At 42.8% G+C, this 18948-nt stretch overlaps 1 protein-coding gene across 5 annotated transcripts in view; it reads right to left on the minus strand.

Moving 5' to 3' along the window:
• The window catches only part of INPP4A (inositol polyphosphate-4-phosphatase type I A), a 121262-nt gene that overhangs the window by 40533 nt on the left and 61781 nt on the right, over positions 1-18948 (minus strand). For all 5 annotated transcript variants that reach the window (XM_084844357.1, XM_084844358.1, XM_084844356.1 and 2 more), the window contains 3 exons: positions 14082-14212; positions 9007-9111; positions 6901-7009 (listed from right to left, as the gene is read on the minus strand). In XM_084844357.1, coding sequence (XP_084700483.1) covers positions 6901-7009; positions 9007-9111; positions 14082-14212 — 345 coding nt within the window. The remainder of the gene's footprint in view (positions 1-6900; positions 7010-9006; positions 9112-14081; positions 14213-18948) is intronic.

Consider the following 18948-nt stretch of genomic DNA (forward strand, 5'->3'; position numbering starts at 1 on the left):
AGAAAAAATGGGAGGTGCAAAGATTTTGAGTGAGCAAGCTTGCTTTTTCCATCTCTGGTTCTTTAAAATATTTTAATAGTGGAACCATGTCACTAAGGGAAAATTGCTTTTCTGCCCAATTGTCAGTACTCTTGAGTGGAAAACTCTGTGGTGGGAATATTAGAAATAATACTTTATTGAGCCAAGTTCTAGATGAGAGGAGTGTCCCTTTATTTGGGTACACGAGCCCAAATGCACAAGATTTTCCTTTTAAACAAGAGGTCTTCCACATAACTAAACCATGTTAAATTTCCAGAAGCAGCTTCCAATGTGAAATGCAGAGGTTGTTATTCAAGAACAACACTTTTGGGGGGTGGGAGTGGATCTTGTTGGCAGTGATGTCTTGCTTAGTTCAAAAGCCCTAAAGTTCCTAAGTTTGAGGGATCTAAATTCTAAATTTTAAAAGTTGCTTATGGTGGGCAGCCTCTGCCCCCCCAGATGCTGTTGTACTACAGTTCCCATTATCCTTCACCATTGGCTCTACTGGCTAGAGCTGATGGGAGTTGCAGTCTAACATGTTCCCCAGCCCTGTCTTCAAACAACTGATTGGGAAATATATATTTACTGAAACTCAAGGAAGCCCAAGTATCAAAAACAGGAAGTAATTTGGCATTGACCAAAAGTATTTGAAATATTACTGTAGGACTTTCCTTTAAGAACGAGACAGAGACAATCTTCACAGGATTTGGGTCATTTACAGTTCTCCTGATCATCTGTTTTAAGGATGGCATTCCTCTTTCCTAGAAGGGGCAGGCATTTAAGGATCTTTACACCTTATCGGCAATCACATAAAAATGTCTGGATTTAACAACAGCTATTTTTCTTACACTGTAGGGGAGGTACCATGCAGAATTAAGAATATAATTGGCAGCAAACTACATGCAGCATTATTCTAGCAAGGCTCACATTAAAAAGAAAGGAAGCATATCAAATGCCAAAATGAGAGGAATTTATCATTGGATGGCATGAGGTTCACAAACACGTCTGCTTTCTGCAACCATTCTCCCAAATGAACAGCTATCATCCTTCACTAGCACCTCGAACTGCAAAAATAATTGTTTAAAAACTCAGACCATCTTACAGATTTACATACATTTGTGCATGCACATAAAAGCTCAACACAAAAAATCAGGGAAAAATCTACAAGATTTTTTTAAAACTACATTTGTGAGCAATGTTTTTAGTGTAGACACTGATGAACTGGAATACTGTTATGATTAATTTGAATTTGAAACACTTGTGATCCCCATAAGGGAAAGAGAGGTAGCACTATTTCCTTATCTAACTAGTTTGCAAAACAAGCCTTTTAAGTAAGTTACCATTGTGCCAGTTTTACAGACAGGAGATCTAAGGACACTGTCCTGCAAGCCTACCTGTGTAGTCCTATTGAACCCAAGAGCACCTTGTCCTGGATGAGTAGGGATAGAGGGTGCTTCCAGATGGAGGGCTCCTAGCACTAACAATCAAATAGGCATTGTATTCAATCTTTTTTTTTCCTTAACAGTTTTTTTGTGCAAATAAAAAAAGATGGAGCAGCAGTGGGAAAACACAGGAGGGCTATACACTGAAGATGATGACATCTAGACCCCCCATAAAATTCCATGATTTAAGCAGTGCAGTTCACAATAAAAGCCCTATCTGGAAGCACCTGTAGGCTCATGTATTCAGATTAAACTCCAATTCTCAACTTGATCCAGGTCTACACTCAGCTCTGCATGTACAGGCTACTCCATTCCTCGAAATGATGAAATAGTTCTGCGCACAGATTCTTTTCTATGCATGGGTCTGATCTCCCCATTGAAATGAATGAAGCAGCCATTGTGGGCAGGAGAACTACATGTGTGTATCCAAAAATCTATGACTAGGATCCTTAATGCACCCATAGGACAAAGAGTAGCCACCAGGACTTCATCTGAGCTATGGTTTACCAAGCCCAAGCCCCAGAACCTATTTTACCTCCAGAGTTCAGTTTTGTAATGTGTTGGAGGCATGTACTCATTCCTTTCCCACATATCACTGATGTACTAAACCCCACATATCTGGAAAGATAAGAATAAGGGTTTCCAGCTAGACAGTGTGATTTGCAGACATTTTGAACCCAAGTACCTTACTTTTTACAAATTATGCATCATGTGCTCCTACAGACACCCACTGTATCACCATATAGTTGAGATATTTATTAAAACAATAGCAAATATAAAATATTGTTAATGTCTAGAAAAAGAAAAAAGGCTCACATACTATTTTGAATATTTTCAGTTTCTAACAAAATGTTATCTAAACAAGTATTCCAATTAAATTGTCAGCTAATGTTCCAGCAACCAAAATTGATTTATAAATGTTAGCTGTTCATTAACAAAGCAAATGATGCAGGTAGAAAGGACAACTTCAGGCATACAGCATACCTCAGTGTACAATCACATTCATTTAATGAAGCAAAATTAGCAAGAGCCAGGATGCAAAGCATTAAAAATAATACAGAAAAAATGCCCTCTGTACACGAACACATCAACCTTGCTTTTAAAAAGGATCAAAGAAAGCTCTGTCTGCAAACTCAGAAACAGAAAACTCACCAACATTCCTCATAACTGCTAAAAAAAAATGAAAACCAAAGGAAAATTAGCCTTTATTTGTTAGCAAATACCAAAAGCAGAAAACAAAGCAAAGCAACATTAGATAAATGCTAATTGTTTTAATATTTTCCAATAAGACCTGTTCGTATCATTAAATTGGTATGTAAGCAAAACAAAATCACAGTTAACGCAGAATGGTAGATGACCTGCAGTCCATAGATTTCAGGCTACATCAGGACAAGGAGCAAGTTACACATCACACAAGGAACTCTGAGTGCAAAATGCACGAGTAACTCTTCAATTTGACAGCGCTAACCACAGCATCCAAAACTCTATGGCTGGGATCCAGAGAGCCACACCTTTCATTTTGAATGCAGAGCAGGGAGCACTCAGGGTTCATGTTGCTCAGTCATCAGCCTGCCATACCACACGGCACACTGCTTTTGAAACTGAAGGAACCTTCAAAAGCAGATTCTGACATGGTGTGAGTGTCAGCTGTCCAAAGGGGGGGGGGTAAAAAAAACACCACTGGGTGGGCATATCCAGCCCTTGAAGTTCACTTAAATTTGCACTTTGAATCCTGACCTATGTAAGGGTTGCATAATGACTCCCATGCAGATCCAAAAATTCCACCCCATTGCTGTGATCAGTGGACTTCCAGCAGGCAGGCAGGCAGGCAGGCAGGGTTGGAGATGATACAGAGGAGAAGAAACTGAGTCAAGAAGCAAATGCAATGGCCTCCATGGCTTCCCCTCCCATCCTCCCAGTCATGCAACATTGGCACAAGCATATTACCCAACATTTTTAGACGGCTGCAGTGCCCATGTTCTCTTCAGGCACTGTAAATATTCAAGCGATTATTGTGGCAGCACATGAAAAAATAATAAAAATTTGGGACCAAAATTTACGATACTGACTTGCCCCAGGGGAAAGGTTTGTATAGAAAGGACCTCCCTAATAAGAAAACCAGTACCTTTTTTTAATGGGAAAACAGATTTGTTCTAAATTTGATGTATACTTTTCACCCTGTCTATTAGCAATCTGTTTTGCATATTAGATCAGAGTATGCAAACTGTGTGGATATGCTCTGTTTCAGTTCTGACCACACCCTATTGCAAAGCATGAATTTGTACTTCAGCATTGCATGGATACTTACCAAAGACAGAGAAAGGCTAGAGAGACTGGCTCAGTTTGCATGATCATGGCTGTGAAAATAAGCCACGGTGGGGATTAGCATAATTACCCTCAGTAGTGCAGCATGTCATGTTGTGTGAACCCAGCCAAGGTGGTCTGTTGGTGTGGTTGACAAAGACACCCCAGAGCCCTACAGGGTCATGACTTATTAATCATTAATCATTAACAAGCCACCATGACTTATTAATCACCCTACAATTGTGCAAACCACTCAAGCCTTGCATTGCTAAAGCACAAATCCATGCTTTGAACTAACAGGGTATAGTTAGAACTGAAAAAAAGAAAACACCTGTCAATCCACACAATACTTATATAGTGGCATAATGTTCAGCAACGTAGCAGCAAAGTTAAAAGATACTGTCATCGCCACTACTATCCAATATTGAGGAGGCAGGGTGGAGGGGAGGAGCATAGGACAGGAAGCTCAACTTGGTCATGGAACTCCTGAGCTCAAATCCCACCCCAGTTATGGATTCACTGGTGGCTCTAGGCTAATTATACATCCAGCACCAGTGTCCCAGTGTAAAATGGGAATGTAAAAAGGCTTTATCTCACAGGGCTCCCACAAGGGCAAACTACAAAGACCAATGCACTTGGCATATTAGAAGTGTGACATCAGTTAGAAAAAATAAACAGTAATAGCCACTGATGTTTTATATGGCAAAAAAGAAAAGAAAAACAACATTAAAGAGTAGATGGGCTGTGATCAATCCTAAGCAAATTTCTTGCAACAAGAAATTTACATTTGGACTCTGCCTGGAAGACCAGGGTTTTATTCTCCAGCTGCTTTTAAAACTGATGCATTATATATTGTTAACTATAAATGATAAGAAGTGCTTAACTTAAGCTAAACTTAAGCTAAAGCTTAACTTAAGCTAAATCTATAATAAATTAGGGATGGCAGACTTCAACCTAAGTCTGACATACTGACTTTAGCAGGGCCGGTAGAAAGAGTCCTTGTATTTACTAGACCACCTTCTGCTGGTGGAAGCCTATACCAACAGAGAGAACATTTTAAAAATATCTAGATTTTTCCCACAGATAATTTTCTCCATGCAATTATCTGTTTTATGTTGACAGTAATACATCTATAGGTTGGTAATAGATGCATGCATAAAATGACGCTTCTTCCACAGTGACTTCAAGGGGAATTTCTACATAAATCTTCCACATGGCATCTTTCTGATTTGCCACTGGGCTGTTCAAACCAGGAAGAATGGAAATGGCACAAAGTAAGTATTTCAAGCTTCAAAAAAAAAAATCAGAAGTCAGTCATGGAGGCATCCCGCTTAGTGCAGTTATCCAGCTGACCCCCCACCCCCAACCTAAGAAACATAGTTTGGACTATTAGGGCCACAAGACAACTAGTATAGCATCAGCATCTCTATGCTGCATCAAAAACGTTCGTGAAGCCTTCTGTCCTAACACTTCCGAAATGGCCTTTCTTTTAAAGGCATCTAGACTTAACACTTTGGATTACAGTGTACATAGTGAGCAGCCAATGGTGTGAGAACTGTGGCAATTCCAGCATGACAATTTGCATATGATTCCATCTATATTTACATCTTACTACAGATTAAGCCCCACACGTGCCATTTTAAGGGTCAAACTATACATTAATTGCATAATGGGTATCATAGAATCATAGAATAGTATGGTTGGAATGGGCCTACAAGACCATCAAGTCCAATGGGTAGCGGACCTTTTCCTTTTTCTTTCTTTTTAACTAACACGTATATGTGACTGTAATTCAGATCAAGACCACCATGCACCAGGAAAGAAGGACAAACACCCCCTTCATTTGCCTCCTGAAATCCTCCTCGCCTCACTGCAGGGGGATTAAAAAAAGGGGGCGGAGAAGTATACACTGGAGTCAATACAGACTTTTTTATTTCTTTAAACCCCTCCCCATGGGGGAGGTTTTTTTGGGAAGCAAATGGTGGGGAAGGGAGGCTTTCATCATTTCCTCCCAGTGCACAGTGGTCCCAATCCAAATCGGGACTGCACGGACTTACTCTTGAGTTAAAAAAAAAGGCTCAGCTACACACTACAGAATCAATACAACATGTAGTTTGACCCTTTGTGTTATAGCAAAAAACACAGAAAGCAGAATTACAAATCATTGCTGCACTTCTATCAGCTATGCGAGCTAGCTGTTAGAGAAGTCCAGAGAGTGTTTCCCCTAATTAAAACCACTCACGCACAGAAGGTTCTGTGGAACAGGAAAAACCCACCCTTGCTTTCTGCTCTCTACTAAGCAAATATACTAGGAAAATCAGAAAAGGTCAACTGGCATTTGCTCTCAGTGACTGCTTCTTGCACTTAAAAAGTATTGATTGATTTCCCTTTGCATGAAACCCTAAAACCATAGTTAAAAGCCCAAGAAATAGAAACAGAAATTGGCAATATCAAACACGGTATACTTTTAAAACATCAGATTATCCAACATGTCTGTTTTCCAGAAATATGGGTAGAAGGAATGTTTGAAGTGGTCTTCAGCTGCGTGTTGAGAATGTAGAGAGTGGGTGTCCTCTGAAAGGCAAATAGAAGGAGACTCCCCACGTGCTCTGTTTACACCCCCAACACGAGCACCTGCCTTGCCATTTTAAGCCCCAGCAAACCACACAGCATGGGTGTTAGCGCCAGACCCAAACTAGCCATTGTCAGGAACCAGTGGTGCAGGAGTACAATCAGGAGCAGACAGGGGCCCCAAGAAGAGCTGTCTCTGTCAACTTTCAGACGCTCAGATCAAAGGCCCAAAACAGCCCAGGTCCAACTCAGGTGCTGCAAGGAACTTCATATGCAGTCCTAACCTTCACACCTCTGCACAGAAAAGGCTCATACTTCTATATATAAAAACAGCTTAGTAAGCATTCATTAATACGAAAGAATCTACTAAAAGCTGAAGTAAAATTACTTGGCTTTTTTTGTAAGCCGGGGAAAAGTATTCTTCTGTCCCACTCTTTGCATAAAGCACACCTAACCATCGTGGTCTTAGGGTGAAACTTCCTACGTGGCATCATAAGCAAGGAATGAGGTGCTTTTCACAGAACCAGGGCCACAGGAAAAGGCATGCCATCACCATTCTACTTACTGTTTCTTTGCATCTTCAAATTTATGCAGCTTTTTTCGCAGGCCTCCAGCTTTAAAGGCTTGGCAGTGAGCTGCCGGTGCCCCTATAGTCACGATATCATAATTCTGATCTAAATGGACAAACATGGGGTGGGGGGAGGGTTAAAGGAGAAAGCTCATAATCTTGACTTAGAATGCAAGTCTGTGGAAATGCAAGCTACGGAAATCTAATTTCTAGTATTCTGCTCGATCATCCTTCCCCAGCCTGGTGGCCTCCAAACGTGTTGGACTACAACTCCCATCATTCCCAACAGATATGGAGGCCACCAGCTTGGGGAAACCTGTGCTAGATACTCTACTAATCTTACAAAGTTTTCCAAATGCTAAGGGGTGCATTAGTCACCTCTAGATCTAGCTAGTTGCTACAGTGCTCAACTCTGAAATTCATGATTTCCTATTCATGAAGTTGTCTATGTAAAGATTATGACAGGATCTGATATAACAACAGCAGTGTTATCCCACTCTATTAAACTGTGTGCAACTTCATTTAAGTTAACCCCTGTGAGGCCACTGGAAATGCAGGGCCATCAAGTGCAAGAGCTGTTTACTGCAAAGACGTCCAATCATGTAAACAATCTCCATGCCTGCACCAACACCTGCCAAGAATGTGAAAATGAGGAAGTCCAAAGTTCTAAATGATATAAAAGTAGACATTGGCACTACGTAAGTAAAACAACTATAGATAGGTGCCCTGATCAAGAGGGTACTTGAGTACCATGGAAAGGGAAGCTCCACATGCACAAGCTTTTGTGTACATGGAGGTCTCTCTTCCACTGAAGTGAACGGGGAGCTCACTGAGGTCTGTACTGGCAGAATTTTCTGTGACATTATTATGTGGTAAAAGGGCGTGCAAAATAAAACACTGCAGCTTAGTCCAGTGATTATACACTTGCATGAGGATCAAAAAGTCTAGATGAACTGAACATAAGAAGAGCCATGCTGGATCAGACCATGGGTCCATCTAGCCCAGCAATCTGTTCACATAATGGCCAACCAGCTGCCCACTGGAAACCCACAAGCAGGACATGAGTGCAACAGCACCCTCCTGCCCATGTACCCCAGCAACTGGTGTACGTAGGCTCACTGCCTCTGGTACTGAAGGTAGCACATAGCCATCAGGATGAGTAACCATTGATTGCCTTCTCCTCCAGGTATTTATCTAACCTCCTTTTAAAGCCATCCAAATTGGTGGCCATCACTAGGTAGCAAATTCTAGTTCAACTATACATTGTGTGAAGTAAGTCCTTTTATCTGTCCTGACTCTCCCACTGATCAGCTTCATGGGATGATCCCAGGTTCTAGTATTATGAGAGAGGGAGAAAAATGTTGGGTTGCTCCATTTTCTCCAAATGAAAAGCAGGAATAATTTATATGATGGCGATCCTGAGAAGTCTATGGATAGGACACGTCTATGGAGAGCTCTGTTTAGGAAAATGTCAAGTAGAATCAGTATTATCTAGACAAGATGTTCCAAGCTTGCCTATCAACACAAACCTCCATTCCTTAGACTCAAGGGTCTTCACAAGCCCCCTTTACCCCTCATAATACCATGAAGGGCACGTTCTCTCATCGACAAACACCTATTCCTGTATATGCTTTCACTCAAGTATCCTGTCCAGACAGCAGAAATCCACTCATCGCCTTTTCCCATCCTTCAGCAACTCTTCTCACATCACCAAGAACCACACTATGGGAATACCTAACACAAACATTTCAGTATTCTACCCCAACAACTGGGACCTGCAACAAAACATTGCAGTGTTGAGCTCTCCTGCTCAGGGTTTCAGCCAGCCATGACCTCTACTCAATTTCATCTCCCAGTTGTCCATTTTTCCTTCCAATAGTCAGCATTCTGTGTCCACTGAACATGCTCAGTCCTCACTGGGTGGCTGTTTGGGTTTTTCCTTAAAGATTTTTTCTACCTCTGTAAACCTTGGTATTCCCCCCCCCCCCCGCATGCTGATACCTCTTTTGTGCATCAATGATGCTGTTTTGGCTACATAAGGATCCACACTCAGAGAATTGAGGTTGCTACTAGTACATAGGATAGGGGAGCGAGAAACGGTACCTGATCCTGCATCATCCTGGACTCTCATTCGCTGTATGTGTAAATTTGTGGGAATGAATTCCAGCTTTTTATCAGCTTTCAGGCTGCTTGCTTTGAATGATGGACCTGAGGACATGTATGAAGAGAGTAATTTCTGCACAGTCAGTCCACAAAAATACAACCACTAAGAGAGAGAAGGGCAGTAACAAATTGCAGTACAGAGACTATAGCATAAGGTTCACATCACTAACTAGATTTTCTAGAGGGCCACTTTGATAATGGAGTCAGGATAAAGAGCCAAGAGACTGAACTCCCATCCCCAAAGATAGTCTGTTGAGTTGCCGTAATGCTGCTAGCTCTGTGCCCTCCTAGGGGCCAGGTGGTACCCCGCAGAGAGCTAGATTTGGTCCGTGGGCTTGCAGTTGGTGACACTTAATGCAATTCCTCAAAAGATACACAGATACTTATAATCATTGCTCTACTCATTATAATCACCGCTAATCCTGCAACACTTTCCAAGCCTGAAATGTATTGAGAATATCTACCTGCAACTATTTTCAAACTGAAGTATCTATATCCAAGCCATTCCACTATAGCTTGTGTATTACAAAAGTGAAAGTACCATTTTTGTTGCTCTCATGAAAGAAGATGGAGAGAACCCACCAGCAGAAAGCATGATTTGCTGACTGTATTTAAGAGCACCATCTGACCACAAATGCATAGGAGATGTTTTTGAAAAAATCTTCACAAGCGCCTGGGCATTATTCTGGAACAGAGTATCATTGACATTATGTGCTAAAACCTTTACGGCTTCATTATCAAGGGGTAAGTCTACCATAATTTTGAAATCATTATTTCTTCCTGACTTCAAAACATAACAACTAAATAATAATGTAAAGAAAGCTGTGCTGCTTTAAAGTCCCCTTCCTTCTCACATAAAGGAACGTTGGGGTACAGGGGGAAGGAGGGGGGAGAAAGGGAAAGATTGTCCCGGATTTCGCAAGATGTGCCAGCTGCCATTATGAATATGCAGCCCCCAAAATGGGGTTGCTGTGGCTCCTCAAGGGTAAATTAACCCAGAATGGGCTATTGTGTTGTGCAAACGGGCCCAGTGAGTGAGCAAATTAAAAGAAAGTTTGAAGAAGAGTAATAAAGTCTTAAAGGGTTGGATTCTCAGAGTGCAAATTGAAAGCCCCTCAAGTTTACTGCTTTTAGGGCACAATCCTATGCATGTTTAGACAGAGAAAAGTCCTACCACTCCCAGCATTCCTGTCAGCCAGCTGGGGAATCATGGGAGCTGTAGGACTTTTTTCCATCTAAACATGCATAGAACTGTGCCCTTAACTTCTTTAAGAAGCTTTTCTGAATTTTATAGGCTGATAGAATGAGGGTAAAGCAGCCACTTTACTAGGATTCCCATCCCTGATGTAGCTGGTTTTGCGAATTCCATAGTAAGGCTCATCGTTCTGTAGGCAGACCAAGCCAGGTCTCCACATATCTTAATGTGACCTTTTGTTGCCTCCCCTCCCTCTATTTCATAATACATTTCTTTCTGAACATTAAGAAGGCTAAGGGAGCAATCCTGTGGCCGCTAGACAGTGTCTGGACGACCACAGGATAGGGTGTTTTCCGGGAACTGACCTCAGAGCCTGTGCTCTGAGGTCAGTTCCCAGAGAACCGACCTCCCCCCACTTCTGGCGCAAAACAGCCCTGTCCTCTGCACTCACAAGAGGAGTGTGGATCAGCCAGGAAGGGGTGTGTCTGGGGGCATTCCAGGGCGGCGAGAGCATAGCTGCCTGTAAGAAACGTCCTATGTGTCATACAGCAGCCCTCTTCCCCACTCCGTGCTCCCACGGCTAAACAGCCGCAATCAGCTATCTAGCTAAAAAAGCAGGGCAGGAGGAGCACGGAGGGAACGATCCCCTCCATGCTTCTCCTGCTCTGCTCTGGATATGCAGTTGCCTCCGAGTTCGGAGGCAGTCATCTGTCTCGATAGGATTGCGCCCTAATAGTGATGGGTGTGCAGTTTCCACAGGTGAAGGAAAATATTTCCACCCACGTTGGAAAAATGTAGCATTCAAAGGGATTGTATCTTCAGGACCACACATGTAGAGCCAAGCCAGACCTGATGGTAGCTGGCTTGTGTGTTTAAACGCTGAAATTTCCCAATCCCATGCAAAGAGGGTGTATGTCTTATTTTTAATGTCAAAAGAAGTCTGTTGGTGAATAGTACAGATCCTCCGCATGGAGAAGTAAACCCACAGCTTGCCTCTGCACAACTTCTCTCCCTGATTGTTTTTCTCTTCAGTTGAGCCGGAATACCGGAAATGGTCTTGGCTGCGCAAAAAGTGCTTGGAACTGCAGGGAGGAATGCAGGGGATGTGGCTGGGAGAGTTCAGCCTCTTCTGCTGTTAAAATAGACCTCAACTTCCTATGCAACTGGGACAGTACTGGGTTTAGACTCATGGAGCAGCTCCCATCACCTCTAGTTTGGTTCTTAGTGGCAAGGTTTTTTTATTTTGTTTTAACAGTAGTCAAAAACCCAGATAAGAGAACGGAGATGGGGAAAATTAAGGAACGTGATCCACTTACACAAAAGGCACAGTGCCCACATGAAGAGGATCCCAATAGGACTTCATAGAGCCCTGCTTTCTCCCTTCCTCCATTTTTTTGTTGCACACAAGCACATCTTTCATGGGCCAGCTAAAGTCCCTGCTGTTGTCTTGCACTTTTAATGGTATCTAAAGATGCTTTTAATGATTTTCTGCTGCAGCTTTTCTCTGCTGGATCTGCTCTTGTTTTTCCTTGCAGTTCTATTGGCTATTTGTGGTTGTTTGTATTTTATTGCTTTTACTGATTATTGTGAGCTGCCCTTGGTGTTTGCATCAAAAGGCGAGGTAGAAATCCTAAACCAACAAACACTGTGGGAATGGAGTGGGGGCGCATATAACCCTGGGTAGCCTGCCCTCCAGAAACTTGCACTGCACAGAGAAGGTTGGCAGGCTGGGGATATGAGAGATGTGCATGGCCCCTCGTTCCTCCTAGTGTCCTATCCTGTTGCGGGTGCCTGGGCACACAGGTAGGCAGAGGAAGGGGGAAGCAGAGCTTTATTGAGTGTGACTGCACCTGTGATGAGAGTAGAACATTTTTAATTTCATCTCTGCCCCTAAAACGTGGGTGGGGAACCTCTTTCAGCCCAAGGGCCAAATTCAATTTTGGAGAAGCTCCCTGGGCTGCGTTCTAGTGCTGCGAGGTGGTGAAGGCAAAGGGGGCAGGGCCAAAGGCAAAGGGGGCAGGGTCAAAACAGAAAAAATACACCTTTCAGAATGGGAGAAAAACAAAAGCCAGGACACCACCAAACAATTGGTGGTTGTGGGGAAGGGGGGGTGGCCCTGTGGAGAGCCCAGGGGTGCAGTGGTGGCAGGTCTCACCAGGACGAAGACCCAGGACTTTTTTTAGAGCCAGGTCTCAGCCAGGTCCCTCCCAGCCTACCGCTATAGCTATGTACCTATCTAAAGGTACATAGCTGTTTGCAACTTAATTTTTGATTATACAAGCTATTATCATCATTATTATGTTCTCCTTTTTTCTTCACACCATTGAGATATAATGTGCCTTTAGAAAGTAAGGGTGTGGAGATGTGAATGGCCTAGACCCTTGTCCTTCTCTTGAACACTGTTTTGTACCTCTTATTAAAAAGAGGTACACACACATAAAGCTGATTAACATACCCTTAACTAAGGTTTGTTTATGTTGGGGGGCCTCATTACTGCATCACCCTTAAAACTCCTGATGTTTAAAGTTGTTCTTGGCAGTTCTCCAAACTATACCCCAGTACCAGCAGCCAGAGCCAGCTAGAGCACCATCCTATCCCACCCCCACAATCCCAGGGCAGGAAAGGAGAACAGAGCCACACCAGCTCCCTCAGTAAACATGTTTAGGATTGGTGCCTTTTTGTGCTTTACAATGGGGCGGGGGGGTGGCTGGAGAAATGTTATGGAAAAGTTTCTTTCACATCTTGATGAACATGAAAAAGAGGGAGGCAGATGGATGGTGCAAATGAGAAGCAAGATGATGTCTTGTTCAGCTATTGAATTATTAATATTCGCTGTAAGAGTTGGTTTGTGCCAGTTTTTAGGATTTATCATGCAGTCCTATGCGTGTTTACTCAGTAGTCGGTCCCACTATGTTCAATTGCCAACTGGGCTTTCTCCCAGGTAAGTGTGCATAGCACTACAGCCTTATCTGCCTTCCCAAGATCTCTGTAAATTTAATTCAAAATAAACACACATTGGATTGCACTGTTAATTCTTGAACATTAATTTCTACACTAAGCTGAATTGCCAAATACAACCTGCTTCTGTCAGCTGCCATCTTTGGTACAAGGTTGGCATGTACCTGGGCAAACAAGTCCTGGTGGAGGGAAGGGAAACAGAAAAAAATCAGTTGGGGGGAGGGGAGAAAGTAGGTGCGAGGGGTGTTTCAATCCAGCTGGGTGTGTGGACGTTTCTGTTGCTGGATGGGAGAGATATAATGAAGGAGCTTAGGAAAGTCTAATGGGTAATGTTGGGGTGCTAAGAGAGTGTGTGAGGGGGCTGTGTAAATGAGAAGGGATCTGTCCATGCGGGCTGAGTTGAGAGGATGAAGCTTCCATAGAGTATCATATTTTGAAAACCTAAAATGTTTGTGTTTGACTGAGTGAGTGGGTGAAAAAGGTTAACACCCCTGCATTTTTTCTCAGACAGCCAATTGAAATACCCCTGCCTTACTCTCAGCTGCACTGTTTTTGAATCCCAGTTGAAGGCGGTATATCTTAGAAGGTTGCACAATCTTAGAAGGGGGCGTCGTTGTGAGGGGGCATGGCTGTGACTGTCACGAAGGGACCCTGCACTTCTGAATTTGCCACTAGACTACTGGGAGAACTCCAGCGGGGCAGACTGGGACCCCAGAAGGGCTAGATTTGGCCCCAGGGAGCTGAAGTTCCCCACCCCTGCCCTAAAGAGAAGGCAAACAATAACATAGTCACTCATTATTTTTAATAATAAAAACATGGTTGAAAGAGTAATTCTGTATTATAGAAAATGGAGGTCAGTTACCTTTGTATTGATGAAGATTTGTGAGATTATCCTGGTAAGTCAGAATAATTGTTTGGTACTGAGTAACTATTTGCCGACGAAGGCTTTCCCAGCAAGGAGACAGCTCCCCCAGCTCTTCAAGTTCACAAACCCTGCCAAAACACCAAAAGATGGTGAAATGCTATTAGATCAGCCTAACCAAAACAAGGTTCCCTCTTCACCATATGTTATCTTGATCCTTCCACAAACAGACCAATGCCATTTTTGAGGCATTTATCAAACTTGTGTTGGTTTCTGTATTGTCTGATTGGTCAACTTGAATTGTAGATCAACTCCACAAGAAATATTAATGGGCATCCACATATCTTCGCTGTTAAAACATCCTACCTTCCAGCCACTGAGTACAGTCGACAGCTTTATTTCTGGTATGGCTCCCATGCCTTTAACATGCAGAAATTCAACAGGTGAGTTTCCCAATAAGGAAATACAGCGAGAGAAGAAGCTACACCTGTTTAGTTTCTGCCTCCTGTGCACAGGGGGTGGGGGCAGGCAGTTTCCCTCATGTGTGTGAAATGTTGCCAGTCTCCATTTGAAATATTGAACTCCAAAAAGATCAGAAATCTGCACTGCACGCACAGCATAGTATCCAACAGAGCATTTCCGCTGGTTCCATTGTGTTCACGGGACCAAATGCTTGTGCAACGGGGAAACGGCACTTTTAAAAAATAACCCCAGAAATTTGTAGAAATGCTCATTTCTGGAACAGCGCTGGTCAGCGGAGCTCCTTCCTGTGAACTCTGCTGATCTGCACCCTTCTGGAAACAAATGTTTCGGCTAATTTCTGATAGCTTTGGGAACCAATAGTTTCGTATTGTGCTAGCGGGAGGTCCAGTTGGCACACAAGCAGTACTGGATAGTGCCCATAGGGCCTGGCCACTTACCTCCAACCACCTCCCTCCGCCTTCAGTTGCAGTTTCAGCTGGAAGGTATATGAGCAACTTAATGTGATGACAGCATAACACTCCGATGAGTGCAACAGTGCTCTCCTTGTTGAAATCACCAGGTTCTTAACCCCATGACAGAGGGATAGAGGTGTGAGACATTCATAGGAGTTTCAAATGAGAGTCTGGTGCTTCCCAAACATAGGCTCATAAAGCCATGCAAGCGATGGCATAATGCATCAGATGAAGTTGTAGTTAAAACCTGCCAGTACAAGCATCAGCTGTTGCCTTTTGTGGCAGATTGTATAGCGCATTGGGGAGATAATACGTGTAACAGTATCCTGACACATTGTTGTGATCTCTTAGAAAAAAGGCTGAGGTGCTTGGGAGGGAAGAACGTCCAACAGAGAATCAGCTGGGGAGAGAGACTGGGCCCAACCATTTCACCACTCCAACCCATGCAAATGTTGATGCTTCTGTGAGGATTATATCCGTATCACAAACCATTCTGTTTGGTTTGGGTTGGTTGTTGTTGTTTTTTTTTAAAAAAAAACACCTTCTCTGTTGAATGCATCACAAGGATCTCAAGGTGCCTGCTGACAGCCCAGCTGTACGAGTCGCTAGTTGTAAAATAATCGTACAAGATCAGATGGGGGACTGTTGTGTTGATGTAATACTACAACATGTGTCATTGCGCTGGCATCATAACCTAACACAGAACACTGCACAAGACCCAGATGCACTGGACAACACTGTGCTCGCTCCTGTGGCAGATGCACTAAAACTGAAGCAATGGAGAAAACTGTTGCACTGGCATGCCAGAACTGTTGGAACTGCACAGCAATACCATTACTGGGCAGAACAGGAGATTACCTGCATGCTGCCAAATGGGCGTTCTCGCCACCACAGAAACAGTTATATTAATACACTGTCATGTGCCTGGTATTTTGTTTTACAATTTATAATAGGATTAAAATGGACATCTAACACAGGCAGACTGACAAAGGAGGATCCCTACAGTAGACATAAGCTACATCTGGTACCACCAGCAGGTAAGCCCTGTTCAGGCATTCTGAACCTGAATAGGGCAAATGTGTGAGGAGAAAAACAGCTTCAGCCCCAACCCACTCCTTCATCACATTTGTCGGCCTCTACTCATGGAAGGCAACTGCCTGAAGAGGAGAGCCTCTTGTATCATGGAGGCTCTCCACACAAGCCAGAATGCTGGAAAATCCATGTTCTGGCTTGTGTCGAAAGCCTCAACAGATAGAGGAGGGTCTCCTCTTCAGACAGTTGCCCTCCACAAGTAGAGAGCAATGAACACCATGTGGGAGAGGGGCAGGGCTGGAGCACCCCTTCTCATGCATTTGCCCTGTTCAGATTCAGAATGCCTGAAATGGGGCTGTAGTAATCCTTGAAAGCAAGATCTACTGTAATCAAGTGACTGAGCTGTAACCAATGTTTTGCCATCCTGAGAACTACTTAAGCAGAGGTGGGCGGGTGGTCAGATGAGAAAGACTAAAACTTTAGGCAGCGGATGGCATTTTGCCTGTGGAAAGTAATCAATTCTAAATTTGCAATTCTAAATAGGACACACTCTTTGAAGGGTGAAAATGTAAGTGGTTGGCTCACTGTCAAGACTTGGAAGAGATCACTTCTCACTTGTGTGGTTTGATCAAGCTCAGCAACCACCATCCCCTTCCAAAAATACTGAGTCATTTTTTCCCTCTCTAAATCCACTTCTCTTTCATTCCTCTTTGACGCTGATGCATGTGAACTCCTCTAAGCCTTCTGAAATATTTTGCAAAGGAGAAGATTGTATGATACTTTTTCACTACATTAATGTTACTAATTCCAAAGGGGTAGCCAGGTAAACCTGTTGCAGCAAAAACAAGGAGTTTTGCAACACCTTAAAGACTAACGGACTGAATATGGTATAAGCTTTTGTGGACTACATCAGATGTGTCAAGTGTTATCCTGATTACATGTACAAATAAACATATTTGGGCCAGGGAAGAGGGGCAAGTTGTAAACAGTGCAATTAGAGGGAAATTAACTGCAGAAAGTACAGTCAACGTTAATATAATAATTATCAATAGACTTTTGGAGGCTAGGCGGGATAGAAATGGGTGGGAAGAGTTAATAAGAGAGAATACCAAGAAACACTATTTGGCCAATTTACTGCAATGATTGGGTATGGCGGTTGAGCTGGATACCCAAGCCACACATTTGTGTGTGCCTGTTTTATGGACAATATTGTTCTCTCTTCAAAGCAGTAGAAACTGATGCATGCAAACACAATTTCCTGTGACACCTACATTGACCTTTCCATTATTTTTTAGTGTAGATGCTGCCAATTTTACCTTGGCACTGCCCTGCAGGGAATTCCTCATTTAGGCAAGGCCTAAATTCCTGATTTGATACAAACCCAATGGGAAAGAGGCCGAGTATCCCCAGACCTCCATATGAATCGAGATCCTACTCATCACTGCAGTATCTGAGCAACCATGGAAGCAGATGATACATGCAGAAATCAAAGGTAGTATTTCATCACTTTTCCCCTTACTTTTCAACTAGGCTAAGGAACTCCAGGTGCTTTAAAACAGTATGAGACCATAGGAACCTATTCGCATTAAAGATTTATCTCAACGCCTGAGGTTGCTTTTTATAGAACTGCACATTATCAGCTGAATAATGTAACAGCAACAGCAGCACTTCTTTGGGCTTATCTAACTTATCCTGCCCACACTATTATTGATACTCAAATTAGCCAGAATCTCCCTCTATCTACCCAAAGCATTAGGAATGACAATGAACCGAAAAGTAATCTGATCCAGCTCTTCTTCACCTGGTGCTTTCCCAATCGTTGTTTGTTTTACTACAACTCCCATCAGCCCCAGTCAGCATGGCCAATGGTCAGTGATGATGGGACTTGTACTCCAAACCATCTGGAGAGCACCAGGTGGGGAAGGCACTAAGTGCTATTTCAACCCACAGCAGTACATAAGCTGGTAATGTCATTGTAGACTCATTCCATTTGAGGGGGCAGAAAGGGATCCAGTCCTACCAGTTTGTTTACTAGGCTGAAAATAATTCATGACAGATATAGTTGTTATCTGACTCAGCCTTCACCAACCCAACACTGCAGATGCACTGGACTACAATTCCCATCAACAGCCACCATGGCCAATGATCTAACTCAGGAGTAGGCAACCTGGTGCTTCCCAGAAGTGTTAGACCACAATTCCCAGAAGCCCCAGCCAACGGTAAGGGATTATGGGAGTTATAGTCCAAAATATCTGGAGGGCACCAGGTTGCCTACCCCTGATCTAACACCTAACTTGAGGTCAATTAAACCCAGATACATAATAAATTGCAATACAACTAGAAGTCTCTATACTGGAAACTAATCATAAGCTTCCATTTCAACCACAGAATATATTACTAAGAGCCTTAAAAAAAATCTGTTCAAAGAGTTGGAAGTTATGAATGTGGTAAAATGAGAAACTGCCCTCTAGTACTAATCTAAAGATCCTCCTATATTTAAGAACGTAGTATCCTGAACTGGGGGAAAAGCAAGAACAGACTAGGGAAAGGAACTAATTTCACAGAAAATAGCTCTCCATAATATTGAAACAAAGACTGTGAGGTTTAACTATATTTCAGCAGCTTCATAAAACCAGTCCATTTCAGGCACTTTATCATCTTTATTAGCACTTGATCTGATATATCAATCAATCAATCAACTATAATTATTACAAAATGAAAATTGAGACCCTAAACACAAGAGCAAAACCCACCAAAAGGAGTATCCCAAAATCAATCAATAAATAGTTGCTGTACCTCGAAAATAGGTCATCAAACTCTAAAGACTTCCAACTTTGGCTCAGGTGTTTCAGTAGGAGGAAAAAAATAAATCCCAGAACACAGAGAAGAGCTCCTCCAGC

The sequence above is a fragment of the Heloderma suspectum genome, chromosome 3 (assembly GCF_057233095.1).
Source record: "Heloderma suspectum isolate Gila_16-S chromosome 3, 16-S_ref, whole genome shotgun sequence".
In the NCBI taxonomy this organism is placed as follows: Eukaryota; Metazoa; Chordata; class Lepidosauria; order Squamata; family Helodermatidae; genus Heloderma; species Heloderma suspectum.